Here is a 14,717-nt window from a genome sequence, read left to right as displayed (position 1 = left end):
TGCTGGATTACTCTTCCGTTGCCATCTGCATTTGGTGTATTAAGAGCTGTTGTTTCTTAAATAACTATGTTAGGGTTGTCCTGATTTCACCTTAAAGTGAGAGTGAGAGAAAAAGTGTGTGATAACACAGATGGAACCATATTTAGTCAGCACATTAAAAAGGGGAGACCCTAAATGTCTGGTTAAATATGGTGCACATCATTTCCCCCTGTAAATAAATATTGAAGATACAAATTTCAAAAAACGCTTCTCTGGTTTTCCTAAAAAAAAAAAAATATATATATATATATATATATATATATATATATATATATATATATATATATATATATTTCTCTCTCTCTCTCTCTCTCTATATATATATATATATATATATATATATATATATATATATATAAAACCAGGCAGTGGGGTGGCGGAGTGGTTAGTGTCTTATTACAGGAACCACAGCACCTCTGCTCTGTTGAATGTTTTCATGATGTTAGATTTAATAAATCGTTGTTTTTTTAAAGTAGTTTATCTTGTTCTTACCTAATTATTTTTATTTATTGTAGTTTCCTTTAATCATTAGTTTCAGTGTCTTTTAATTTGAAAGCTGGTAGCGGAAGGAATTTTGTCATTTCCCTCAGGCGAATCCCACCCTCTGTCAGTCCGCCCCCGCCGTGCTGTAACCTCACGGGCTAACGTCTGGTAAGAAAAATGAGCGATAAAGGTCTGTCAGACGAGACAGTGGCTGCAGCTTGTAAAGATGGAGACCCGATAACTAAGGTAGGTTGACTGTTGTTCTTCTTAACGTTGAACTAACGTTAAACCGGCACTGGAAAAGGTTGGCAAACTTACCAACAGGCCAGCGACTCTCTCTAGGTCTCTCTCTCTCTCTCTGTTTCACACACACACAGAGACACAAACACAAACACTGGTCAAAGACACGAACACAAGTTAGGCAACTATCGTCAATGCGTTCTTTTTCGGAAAGTGTCACAGATATTCTCAGAATGTTTATTATACCGTCGGTGACGGGTGACACTGTTACCTTAAGGGGAGTGGCGCGGCGACTTTTCGAGTAACACAACATTGTGTTTACTATGACGTGTTGCAAGCTAGTTACCTCCCAAAGAAACTTCTTTTTATTGTTTTACTCCCAGAGGAACTTTTGCTGGTGCAGGTACCACATAGCATCGGAGTCTGCGCCTAACAGGTAGAGGTGACGTCACATATTATGATTGGCTGAACGCTGGCCAGAAGCAGCCGATCTGGTACCCACCCAGGTGTGTTAAGGAACTGTGGCCGTTAGTTGTTAAATTGGGGAGCACCAAAGTCCCTACGTCATGTCACATGACCAACCAGCGGTCCAATCCGTGGATGATGGTTACCTGAAGTATTGGTGTTGATGGCTTCTGTTCAACTTTGTGTATTAAGTATTTGCAACATGTTCTATTTTAGATTCCTACAGCACACTTCATTGGGAAAAGTACTTTTTACTCCACTAAATTGATTCACAAACTGTAGATACTAGTTACTTTTCAGATGTAGATAAGACATCAGGTTAGGTATGATTCTCTGCTTCCAAAAAGCTGTAATGGTTTGAGTTTGAAGCAGCAACTTGCTGTAACACCAAACAGAGGACACCAAACCACATGGAATGAACAGAAGCTGCAAGTTGATGCTTGCTTCATCCTCCTTTAGGTGTGTGTGTGTGTGTGTGTGTGTGTGTGTGTGTGTGTGTGAATGCCCCTGACACACAGAATACAGCTGCTTGGCCTCAGAGAATGATACTGAACTTGACTTCCTAGCTTTATATGAAAATTGGGTAGTAAAATATTTGCCAGTAGCATTCCTCTTAGAAAGATTATTATCGTAGTCACAAGTAATTAAATATATCCACTATCACATTCTTACTAGTAAAATTGGTTTCAAGATATCTACAACTTTGATTTTACCAGTCAGGGTATCTAAAAACTCAAAGTATAAGTGTCTGTTTTAACAATAAATTCCTAGATTGGATATCCATTGCAGATATTTGTAATTCAGTTCTTCGTAGTTAGAAAGAATATTTCAGACATCGAAAACATCACCAAATCCTATTACGTTTGCTATTCATGTGTTCTGGGCTTTCAATTAAATGTATCCAAACCAGCATTTTCTATCTCAAGCATGAATATTCTTGACAGAATCCTTACTAAGACAACATTTCAGAACTATACATTGCAGTTGTTTCTAGACGTAAATGACAGATATCCAAAATGAAAAATGTACATTTCCATCACAATGTTCATTCTGGACATCAAAATGATGTCTGAAATTGAAAGCCTCACATTAAACGCAAAGGTGAAGTCATTTTGTCTGAGGAGGAAATGACAGTTGTAGATAGGAAGAATATCATTATGGATATCTGAAATGTTCTTTTTGACTCGAAAGACAGATATTACGGATATTTGCTACAGATTTCCACTGTCGTGATTTAATGTTAAAATCACTTGGAATACGTGGCAAGGAGTAGTGACTGGTTGGTCCTATGACATGACTGAGTACTATACTCCCAAGTCTTGGGGACTAACGTCTACCTTAGAGAAACTCGTATCTAAGCTAAGAAGCAATTTATCCAAGCATGCCTAGAGCAACATAATACAAGAGAAGACTAAATAGAAAGTTAGTATTTAGGTGCAGTCACACCACTCACACAAAGTGGCGCGTAAGCATATAGGCTGTGATCTACAAATATACATCTACCCACCATATAAATATACATGAAGAGCATCTCAGCATCATCAGATTCTACAGACAAGTTACTAAAATAGTTAAAAAGTTCAGGCAGATTAGCAGGTGAATTGCCCTGAGCAATAGGTCATTTATGTGCGGTGTTACCGTCTATACAACCATTAAACTTGCGCTTCTTCTGTTCCATCTTATCGTTTCTGTTAAAGATTTGAAGCTCTGCTGGAAGTAAAGAATTTAGCCATGAGTTCTAAACTGACTTTTTTAAACATATAATATCAATGCACTTAAGCTAAAAACTTTGTTGTACTGCAGCAGTGTTTTAGATATTTCTGCCAATGTTTTATTATACCGTAAAACGTGTTTGGATGAATGGCACAGCAAAGGTAAACAGTCACTAAAGATAAATGAGATCACTACATCTCGGATTACTTTTGACACATTTTACTAATCAAAACAAACACTTATGACCTATGCATGGGCATAAGCATTCCCTGCAGGACTTTTACATTTATATGCAATTACAAGTAAAAAAACCTTTTATATGGAAGACATGTTTGGCAGCACAAAAATGCTGTTTGGCTGAAATACCTTACATCCCTTAAATATGTTTCTCTGCTGGTATTCAGAAACAGTGAGCACAACCTAAAAGAGATCTTTTACCCTCCACACAAATGTCTTGTGAAGGCCACTTTGAGTGTTCTCAAATAAGAGGAATACAGTGGTATATTCATCTTAATGGTCAAAACACTTTTCTGTAACTGTCCCTGTAACTGTTATGTCAAGGATTCAGTGGATCTTATTATTGCACAATATGATAACATACGAGTGGTTTCAGAGCTTGGATTTTCTGTACATATTTAAAAAGCACCAACCGTGGATTATACCTTGCAAAAGTTTGAATTTCTTGTCCCCATTAGATTTTAAAAAAGGGGGCAGCAGGGGCTCAATTTGAGTGGCCATCCCATCTACCCACCATAGGGTTGGAGGTTCATGTCCCAGTCTTCCTGACCACATGTCGAAGTTTTCCCAGGCAAGACACTGAACCCCCAACAGCCCATCCCCATTCCTAGTGGTGCATTGCCGGTCCAATCAATATGCAGTCTATGATCCACATTGGACACCCTGAACTCACAAAATAAGCCGAAAGGACAAAAAAAGGGGATTTTAAAGAAACAACAGCACACCTTCCTGTCATCTTTTGTAATATTGGTAACAGGTGTATTATGTGTCTAATACTCTGTTAATGTGTTTCTGTGTCTTGATGCCACTTCAGGATTTCATGATGCAGCAAACTATGCTGCGTGTTAAAGATCCAGTTAAATCCTTGGATTTCTACACCAGAATCCTTGGCATGACGTGAGTATTAGTATTGGCTTTAGCTCCCTGAATGCACTGACTTCATTGGTTGAGTTGGATCCTAAACAGTGAATGAGAGTGAGACAGTGTCCTGTACATAAAGTGGTGATGTTTCCCTCTGTTGTGCAATACTCTTCAGGCTCCTGCAAAAATTTGACTTTCCCACGATGCGTTTCTCTCTCTTCTTCTTGGGCTATGAGGATAAGAAAGAGATCCCAACGGATGCAAAGGAGAAGACAGCATGGACATTTTCCAGAAAAGCCACTATCGAGCTCACACAGTAAGGGTCCACAAGCTGGATCAGGGGTTCACAGCCCTGCTCCTTAGGGACCCCTGCCCAGCTTGTTTTCTAACCACACAAATAGTTTATTATTTTTTAATATTTTTCAAGGAAAACACAACTACATATTGTTATCACTAAGCAACTGATAGTGTGTGTATATAGTACATACAGCAACAAGCCAATTTGCAGCGCTTGAAAACATCTGCATTAAAAATAAACTGCGAAATACAAGACTCATCATGTATATACAGATATTTGTGCGTGCATTGCACACAACCATATCACACTGTTGGGTATAAACGCTGTTGGCCTTGACCCATGGCAACATAACTATGTGGATATGCATCTCCACACAGATGTATATACACAAAGTGTAAATGTACACAATGAGTATAAATTTGACTAGTGTGAATCCAGAAAACCACACAAAGCTATTAGGTGTCTTAGCCATTGTTTCCGGTTTGTGGTGAAAGCTGTGATTTCTTACTGTTATTTTGCATCTAAAGGTATCTATCATATTCCATAATTGTAAACCTTTTAATACTGAAAAATATGGCTGAGCCAAAGTAGTTCTGCAGCTTTAAACTCCACAGTTCAAACTTACTGAACATAAACTTTCATACGTTTGTATCACTTGACAGACTACACTGATACCAAAGCCCTTCACACAATTGAAATTTGTTTTTATAAATAAAAACTTTTTTATCGAAACTTAAAAAGTTTGCTTTGAAGAATTTAACCATGATGCCATTTCATTTGTTTCTGATTTACCCCCTTTAAAGTTTATATATAAAACAAGCAGGCCCTGGGATCCCTGAGCACCAGAATTTGGAATATCTGTCCTAGAATTAGAGCTCCATAGCCCTGCATTAAATAATAAGAAGAAGCATGTGTAATTTTGCATTATTTAAAAGATAAAAAATTATTTTTATTATTGAATTTTGCTATGTCATCAGCTTATAAAGTTCCAGCTTATAAAGTTCATTTCTACAGTTGCTACAGTTTATTTCCTCTTACTGTTTGCATACCTGTTCCTGTTCTTTCTGTCTCTTAGCAACTGGGGCTCTGAGTCAGATGAGAGTCAGTCTTATCATAATGGAAACTCTGATCCACGTGGTTTTGGTGAGATTGTCTTCTTTTTCTACAAACAGGCCTTTTAAAAGAAACGTAATAGAAATTGGTGATACATTATTGCAAGAACTTTTATTTCCATACACTCTGGGCAGGGCTGGACAAACACCTGTTTTAAAAATCAGAATCTTCCCTGATAGCTACTGTATCAGTGATGCCTACACTTGTGAGATTTTCTAGGTAACAAGCTGAATTAGTGGTGGTTGCAACAGATAAAGAGATTGAAGTGATGCCAAACAACAGTCATTAAATTGATTTTGAAAATCGCAGCGATTCTACCTCCTCGCTCCCTCTCTCTTGTCTTTAACACCATGTCTTCATATAAGCTTCAGCCTTAGCTACAAAGAATTTGTAGCACTAGCCTACAAAGTAACTTTCAAAAATGTGTTTTGGAGGGATTTAGGTGTAGTGGGTTACCTATGTTTTGGGAGCATTCAGAGCACAATATGTAAGTAATACCTTTTTGTTCTTGTAGCACCTGTTGTCCCAGTTTTATTCTTTAAAATGAAATAGGAGAACACCCTTGCTGGAAATGTTTAAGGCCATATGTGTTATATGGTGGAGCAGCATAAATGATTAATAAATATTTTTATTAAATCATGTTTTGCTTTGAGCAAACCCTGAATGTAAGATGTAAGTGGAATCTTCAACAGTGTGAGTGAACAGCGTCTGCCTACCTTACATTCAACAGGACACCTTGGGATTGCAGTTCCTGATGTCTACGCAGCCTGCAAATTGTTTGAAGAGCAAGGAGTCAAATTTGTCAAGAAGCCAGATGATGGTAAGTGTGAAGTGTGGGTGAATAAGCCTTGAGAGATTAAATGGACTGATCTTTTTTTTTTAAAGTCACTGTTCTTCTTTCTCTTTGTTTGTGGCTTATCCACTGAAACTAAGAAAGGTGATTAAAACTGAGATTGATGCTGAAACTATTCAATAATAACAATCCTTGTTTCAAAGCTGATGATTTGCATTATCAATGCAGCTAAAAGTGGAGAAAAGTATGCAACACCACGGTTGAGGTGACTTTTTGTGTTTTCACAGACAATTTAGTAATAGTTTCCCCTATTCACCATCAGTAGTTAATTATTTTCTGTTATTGTGTTCACATTGGGTTTTCAAAATTAAACTTTCCTCGGCAGCTTGGAAAACACCAGCTCAGTATATATTTCTTCTCAGTGGATTTTCATTTCAATGCCAGCATCTAAATTTCTTTGAATGTTTTTCATTCTGTATTTACAATTAACAATTTTTTATTTTTTTTCCCCCCTCAGGTAAAATGAAAGGCTTGGCCTTCATTCAGGACCCCGACGGCTACTGGATTGAGATTCTGAGTCCTAACAATATGGTGTCCATTACCTCATAAAACCCATTAACAGGCTACCTTCTGCAGTGCATACAGACCAGACCGGCTGTGGCCTCACTGAGAGAGAAGAACATTGGACATTAGCAAAAAATTTAGCAATTCGTGCTGGCAAGCAGAGGGAAGATGGAGCAGGATCACTTGCACAATGGCAATCAGTGTGCCCTGGCACAGACTGGACAGCTGATGAGCAAACAAATACCTGAGTTATTGTTATGAATAGTAACTATTTTGTATAGCTTTTGGGTTTGTTGATCTTTAAAAATAATGCTGAAAATAAAGTATTAAAGGCTAATAAATGTGAAAGCCAGTGTTCAACTACATGGATTTAAAAGTTTTTATTTTCAGTTAAAGCAACAGAAAACTGGCAGCAACTTGCAGTCACATCATTATTACAAAAACTGTAAGGTGATTGTTCCTGTTTTGCAGGTATTGGTCATAAAAGTAACTAGAATTGCTGCTTTGTACTTGTGTAACACTGTTATTTAGTTCCTGTTTATGTGCATTATGGTGCAGACTTAAATTCTAATCAGTTTACCTGCTCATGTGCCAAATCTGGCACAATCTTTTTTAAAATATTCATAAATATATTCTAAATCAAATCCCAACATTAAGGATTCTTAAAATGCATTATATCTGTTCAAATGAGGTGAAGTCATCCTGCAAATTAAATTAAATCTTTTCTGGAAAATGAATAATACAGATTAATGGAAATCTTTAATTCAACATTATGCCAAAATATATAGTTTAAATTGACAGGACGCCTGCTGGCTCAGTGGTACAACAATGGGATGGGATGCAGAAGGCCGTGGGCTTGAATCCCACCCCACCAGCTGTGGCCCCACCCACCCACCAAGGGCAACCCCAGCGCCGGCCCCAAACCCGGACAAACATGGGACGGTTGCAACAGGAAGGGCATCTGGCGTGAAAACACATGCCAAAATCGGAAGTGCCGAACATCTTCCACTGTGTTGACCCCTGAAGAGACGAGCTGAAAGACGTTGAGCTTTAAAATTTCACATTTCTCATATGCTATTTCCTCATACACTGAACTTTGGTCTATGGGCTCAAACCTGGAAGAATTTTAAAAGCTATTTGTGTACCTTCTCCACTTTCTAAAACAAAGTGGGGTCCAGGAATTGTCTAGGGAGGGCAGCTCTGTGGTGGCCTGGTTAGAAAAGTTCGAATCCCAGCCTGCTGCAGCCTATTTATGTGGCGTTTGCATGTCCTGTTACATGCATGTTAGGCTAGTTGTAACTAAATTGCCCGTAGGAGTAAATGGGTTTCTGTCTGTGTATGTTTCTCGGTGTTGACCCTGAGATGGACTGGTGCCTGTCCAGGGTGCACCAAGTTTATCTAAATGTCAACCATGACACACGTCTACACAACTGTGTTGTCGAAATCAAACTTTGATAGTGAACTTTGACATTGATTTGTCTTTTTAAAATAAGGCAGGGCCTCCGAGACACCTGATTGTCAACCTGTTCATAGAAGCACCTGGCTCTGAATCCCCCTTCAAATGAATTGCTGAAAAGCAACAACATTAACATTGGTGGTCCCAATAATGTCATTGAGGACAAAGGTCACTTAGAGCAGGCTGCAGCGACACAGCTCCATACGCAGCAAAATGTGATACACAGTGTGCAGAGGAGGTAGAAGTACAGTAAAACAATTCCCCACAAGTTCAAGTTCTGAGCAGATTATTTTATCTACAAATGTAAAAGGCCGCCACTAAGAAAACAATGTATTTCAAACAATACAAATTATGCTAAGGATGGCAAATATGTACCATAATTAATTAAGCCACTTTTGGTAAAGGTGGAGCTAATTTTTACTACTTTATGTGCTAACAGGTTTACATTCACTCATTACCCATATGTTACATCAGAATTTATCGGTTCATAATATTTTATAAAAACATAACATCTATCATTTTTACTTTTTTAAAGCCTTTTCTCTTTCTGCCTCATCTTCTCTGTGCTCCCTGAATCTCTATGTTCTGCAAATTCAAGCCTGTACCTTTCAAGGCTAGTTCACATCTCTGATGTAAAGACTGGAATGGCTGCCTACAACTAGTGACATGTACAAACCCTGCTTTGGGTTGTGTAATGGCATAGATAACATATGGAGGTAGAGCACAGAATTTGGTGAGCGTGGCAATAAGGGAAATAAGTATAGTTACTGTACTTATGTCCATCTTCGGTTTACACTTTTAATGTTCACCAAAAGGAAACAGATTCAAATGCGATTTAATGAAAACAATGAAAAAACTGTGACCTTAACAAATTGTCTCTTGGTACAAATGTTAACTTAGGTCTAACTGTGCTGCATACAAATGGATGGCGAGTTGGTCTGTCCACCACTTTGGTCACAATTTATTTATTTATATTTTTGGTCCTTTCGGCTTATCCCGTGAGTTCAGGGTCGCCACAGCGGATCATTGTCCGCATGTTGATTTGGCACAGTTTGTTTCACCACTTTGATCATACCTATACAATATCTCACTGATGATACAACCAGAAATGTATGGACCATAGAGAATAATACTTATTACCTTGGTAGGGATATTCATAGTGCCATGAGGAATCCTTATGACTTTGGTGAGTCTTCATTAAGAGTCTCCCTTAACCTCTTCAGACTTGAAGAGGTTACTCTAGTGGTTGCTCTACTAAGGGAAAAAAATTACTTACCTTATATTTGCTCTACTCCGGTGCAAAAATGACTGCATTTTTTATTTTTCTCAACTCATCTTTTTATTTGAAAATTTTCATCTCCATTACAATAGACGTTATGACTAAACACGTTTTTTTGCAGTATTTATATAAGTGAATTAATCCTAAAGAGGACACAATGATGAATAGTAACTATAGATTGTAAAATATTTTTAAAACTTTGTTATATGATGAAATGAAGTACAAGATTCATGGTTTCTTTGTAAATAAATTCTTCCATCATGCCACCTTACCCCCACAGCCCACAGCACATTTCTAGTTGTATTTTTGTTTTTTTAAATCAATTTTGGAGGCACATCCAGTTCTTAGCAAAGTCACTGTTGTCCACTTGTTGATCTTCCAACCACTTCAATGCTTTGTAAGCAATTTTCAGACCATAGTTTTTGCTGAGTAAATGTCAGGAAATCCTTATTAAACAGCTTAACTATACTGTCCATCGGGCTTAATCAGAGTCACTTTAATTAATGGCAGGTGACCACTGACTACTACTGGTTGATTCGGAAAGCAGCTGCATCCCTAATTATAAGATAGGTTTTTAATTTTTTTATGTCAGGTTTTTTACATATACATGTAAGTATTTTACAGCTGTGTATGCACAAAACTGTCTAAATATTACCTACAGGGCATCTCATACTAAAGTTTGTCAAATTCATCATGTGGGGAACATAATTGTCTATATGAAATTACATGTTAAATACGGACTTATGATCACAGTACTTAAATGCGCTACACTATAGAATATGTATATGTCTGTGCAAGGTTGGTAAAGCAATTAATCCTAAAGTCCCTTGAAGGGACCATGAAGACAGCACCACTCCTTATAATCTAATTTTTCCTCACTGAAAGTCCAAATCTCTCCATTCCATCTCTCCATACACAGCTCTAGCTTCGGCGTTCCCATCACATTCAATTGGAAATTGCTGCTGTTGTGGTATTTCAGTTGAGTTATAATTTCTTACTCTCAGCTATTTGTTACAGCACTCACTAATGTTAGTACCAGTGATATTACTATAGACAGGCTGGCCATGGCTTTCATAACATGCTGTGATTTGCGTGGTGTGAAGCCAAAGTGCAACTGGCTTCCATGGCAGCAGCACGACACTAACCTTATCTCATTGGTCACTCTTTCAATGTTTTTATCCAAGAGATGCCAGCTGTGCAGAAGGCATTTCAAAATAAACAGAGGGTAACTAGCCAAGTTATTTCAGTCTCTCTTCCCCTGTTCTTGCAGTTTTACCAAATCACCCTGTCTAGTGTTGCTTGAAGAATCAGCCACACTGGCCAATCAAACAGTTCAGTACTTGCCACCCCTCACTGTGTTTGGATGGACGACTGGATCCGCTCCAGGAAATGAAAACATGGGAGAAGGCCTTGCAGTATAGCAGAGAGCTCCAAGCTGGGCCCCAATGATACACCCAACGTGTGACCCTGCCACAAGCCAGTAAGGTTCTGCAGGACACAGGGCAAATTGGACTCAACACAATTACTGAGGAGTTTTGATGTTTTTCTGAACAACTATGTGTGTTGGCATAACTTTTAGGGTCAGGTTTAGTCACTGTCAGAGACTGCAGCTTATCCTATGACACATTTGTGTTATATCATTCTGCTGAGTTACACATCTAGGATATAAGGGATTTCTGGTGGTTAAATATTGTCCTAAGAAAGAAGCCTCTATTGCTGGTTGTTAGTGTAAATCTAAATAAAAAAAACTTACAGGAGTACAAAGTGCGTGACACCACAGACACACATTTGATCACAGAGTCTAGTGTGGGTGACTATGTTTAGACAAAAAGCATCTTTGGTAAACCTAACCAAAGATGCTGTATGTGTGTGTGTAGTGACTAATATTTATTGCTGTAGTCAGACTAGCTGCATGTTGTACTGCAAGATTTTTGGTCAGGATTTTTTTTTTTATATTATCAATATACATTTAGTATCATTGTATGTGTCACTTGTCATTTATGTTAATTGTAAACATGTACTCAATAGAAAATACAGAATAATCCAGTTCCTGTAATATTCCTTACATAATGTGTTTTTACTGCAGAAATGAATCAAGAAATCATGGTGTTTCTTTCATCCCTGTATTATAGTCGCTGAAGGTCCCTTTGCATTATTACTAAAACATTTCCTCCACACTGCTTCACTGGCCTTTTTTGTTAGTAAGTCGTCTGTCAGTGGCCAGAAGTACTGTACTTTCCAATCTGACTCTTGCGTTACAGTCAGTCAGACAGGCAAGCACAGCCTTTTTGACATGTATTCAGGAAAGAGAAAAAAGGGGGGAAAAAAACATGACTGACTCATTTTGAAGAAGGGCCACTCCAGTGATGAGAAGCCATATTGCTAATCTTCTTACTCTTTCACTGCCCATCAGAGACTACAGACTCTCAATACCTGTCCAGTCTCCTGTCCTATTTGCAGAAGATAGAACAGTGATAACAGATAAGGTCTTTAGAAAGTGTAGAGTCTGAAATTTTACTCTATGTTAATAGAAAAAAACTGTATACGTTATACAAATCTGGAACATGTTTGTTCTGAAACCATTTACAATTGTGACCATTATTGTACTGAATTCTATTTAAATTAATGAGCAATGTGTGAGGCTCACACTTTAAGAGCACATGCACATTGTTTTGAAACTGTACCACAATTAGGTTTTTATTACATAAATTAAAAAAAAGTTTTTCCTTTTCACTTTTTTCTTTTAAATTCCACTGATGTCATTTTGCACATGGAAACAATCAGCTGGTTGGTTTATTCAGCTGCTGATCTAATGCAATCAAATATAACAAAACAGTCTCATAATAAATCCAAATATAATGTTATATGGACAAGATCTTATAATCACATAAGAATGGCAGAGCTCAATGAACACCTCAAACAAATTTACAAAAAAACCAATAGGCACAGTCAAGGAAGAATGTATTGCAGGGTTATTCTACATTTTGACCTATCCTGCCTATCTGATTACTACCTAAGAATATTTTGTCATAACTCTAAGTAATGAGAAACAGTCTTGGTATTTGCTGTTCCCCTCATGAATGCAACCTAAACAAGTATATATGAGACAAAGCTTAGCAGGGACCTAAATGTAAATGGATACCATTAAGGACTACTTTACTACATTCATTCACAAATCACAAAATGTAAGTGGCTCTGGACAGAGAAAACTACAAATGAACCAACTTTGGCAGAAAGAAGATAAGACAGATGCTTCATTCATCAGCAGCTATGTACCAACATCTTGCAGACAGCACAGCTACAGATGGATACACCTGAAATATTGGCTGTATGGCTGGAATAATTAGTGACAGAGAAACAGTGTGCTTGTACTGTATGCTCCCATAGATGGCTTCTCGAGAAAAACGACATAGCTCAAAGCCTATAGAACAAACAGTGAACCTCATTTTATTGTTGACTTTTTTAAAGGTCCTGTGACCGATAACCATGGCCGTCCACAAAAAAGTCTGGTTAGATCACTGTACTGAAACATCCACATTGCAAAAGATTCAAATTAACATTAGAATAAATTATTATGATTTTCTTTGTTTTCGTGATCTCATGAAAAGATGACTCTTTAGATATAAGGTTCTCTCAGAACAGCGATGCCGCAAACATGCGATGATCTGATGGCTACATTAAACAGCCCAGCAGTTTATAAAGTAGTTTCTTTTTTTGACTGGTTTGGGAATGCTCCTCAAACTTTGTGCTACTTCGTCCTTCTACATTACAGGGTTTTATTTTTGCTCAGGCAATCAAAAAGTTTTGTTCTGACTGTTTTCTTTTTGCTTACAAACTATAAACCTGCTAGGCGATCACCATATGACAAGTCTTAATCTTTTCATCTGTCATCATCTGAACGATGCTGTAATCAATTTAAACAAGGACAATTTTCAAAATAAAAAAAAATTATTTACTCAGAGTTTAATTAAGTAGCAATACAATGAAGGTTACATTTTGAAGAAACAATGATTTAGAAATAAAATGTTACTATATTTCAGTTGTTTGAGTGAAATCTTCTTCATTTGCTGTTAAGTACCTTCTGATGCTCAAAGGTATCTTTTTTCCTTTACAAACGTTTCTCCGTCTCAATAAGTCACTGAGGTCATCCATCCTCTAAAAGCATGCATTACAAGCAAAGACATCATACATTCATCAAACACAAACTTCCTTGTCTACAGATGAGCCATGGGAAGATGGCATGTCAATTCATGTGCTAGAAATCGTGCTAATTTAGTTGATATCTGACATCGCATGCCCAATACTGTGTTGTGCAATGCATCACAGCATACATGTACACATGTAGGTTACATCCTGTACATGCACCTTATAAAATAACTAAGTCATGCTTCCAGATTTAGTCTGATTTTGAAATTAACAGCAGCATAATAAAGTGTGCAGGTTTCAGAACACTATTCTTCAGCGCTCTGCTACTTAAGCACATACTGTACAGCCCAGTGGAAGCAAAGTTTTTGTTTTTTTATCTATCTTATCTATCTATATAAGGTCTATCAACCTTTGCCGAAATGAGCAATTCTCTCCTAAATCTGAAAGCTATCACTCATCTCCCTATAGTCACAAACTATTCAATTCATAGATTCGACATGTACAGTGCACACTTGAGCATTTCTACATGTCTTAGGGTAATTTTACAGGTAATACTAACTCTAGCTCACACGGTAATAAGCCATATGGGACGAATAGACTTTAGTGAGTTAAATATTGCCAGGATTTGGCTACTGCATGTAACCGCATTATAGGTGTTTAGCTAAATATTCACATGCCAGTCCCTGCTGAAGAGAGACCTTCCCACCACAGGATGCTACAGCTTTCATACTTTCCTGTAGCTGTGGTGTCCTTTGGATGGTGACTGTCATTGTTTCATGTCAGATGTTCCCTGTGGCATTAAAGCCAAAAAGTTTGATTTTAGTCTCATCTGACAATAACAAATCTTTCCATTTACACTCAAACTCTTCCAGGTGCTCTTTAGCAAAGCTCAGACACGACTTAATATTTCCTTTCTTGAGGAGTGTGGGGTTTTTTGCAACCTTTTGTGATTTGTGAAGCACAGACATGTTGTTACAGGCACACAATGGCCGCCATGTAACTGGCCTCTTTGTAAACCTTTTCTGACCTG

The 14,717-nt window shown here is 37.6% G+C and overlaps 1 protein-coding gene across 1 annotated transcript; it reads left to right on the top strand.

The window, feature by feature from the left end:
• Positions 1-610: 610 nt before the first annotated feature.
• glo1 (glyoxalase 1) lies at positions 611-7,406 on the top strand. Its single transcript, XM_067495039.1, has 6 exons — positions 611-768; positions 3,992-4,074; positions 4,214-4,354; positions 5,412-5,479; positions 6,180-6,269; positions 6,760-7,406. The coding sequence occupies exons 1-6, from the start codon at positions 700-702 to the stop codon at positions 6,849-6,851; spliced, it is 543 nt and encodes a 180-aa protein (XP_067351140.1). The 5' UTR covers positions 611-699; the 3' UTR covers positions 6,852-7,406.
• The last annotated feature ends 7,311 nt before the right edge of the window (positions 7,407-14,717 follow it).

This window comes from Channa argus, chromosome 2 (assembly GCF_033026475.1).
Source record: "Channa argus isolate prfri chromosome 2, Channa argus male v1.0, whole genome shotgun sequence".
NCBI classification, from domain to species: domain Eukaryota; kingdom Metazoa; phylum Chordata; class Actinopteri; order Anabantiformes; family Channidae; genus Channa; species Channa argus.
Note: the sequence above shows the minus strand (reverse complement) of the source record. Positions and strands in the feature narration are given on the sequence as shown.

Excerpts from the sequence above, each read along its gene's own strand:
- glo1 (XM_067495039.1), top strand. The coding sequence starts at position 700 with ATGAGCGATAAAGGTCTGTCAGACGAGACAGTGGCTGCAGCTTGTAAA. Across the intron at positions 4,355-5,411 it reads GCCACTATCGAGCTCACACA|CAACTGGGGCTCTGAGTCAG; the intron begins GTAAGGGTCCAC and ends TCTGTCTCTTAG. Across the intron at positions 5,480-6,179 it reads CTCTGATCCACGTGGTTTTG|GACACCTTGGGATTGCAGTT; the intron begins GTGAGATTGTCT and ends TACATTCAACAG.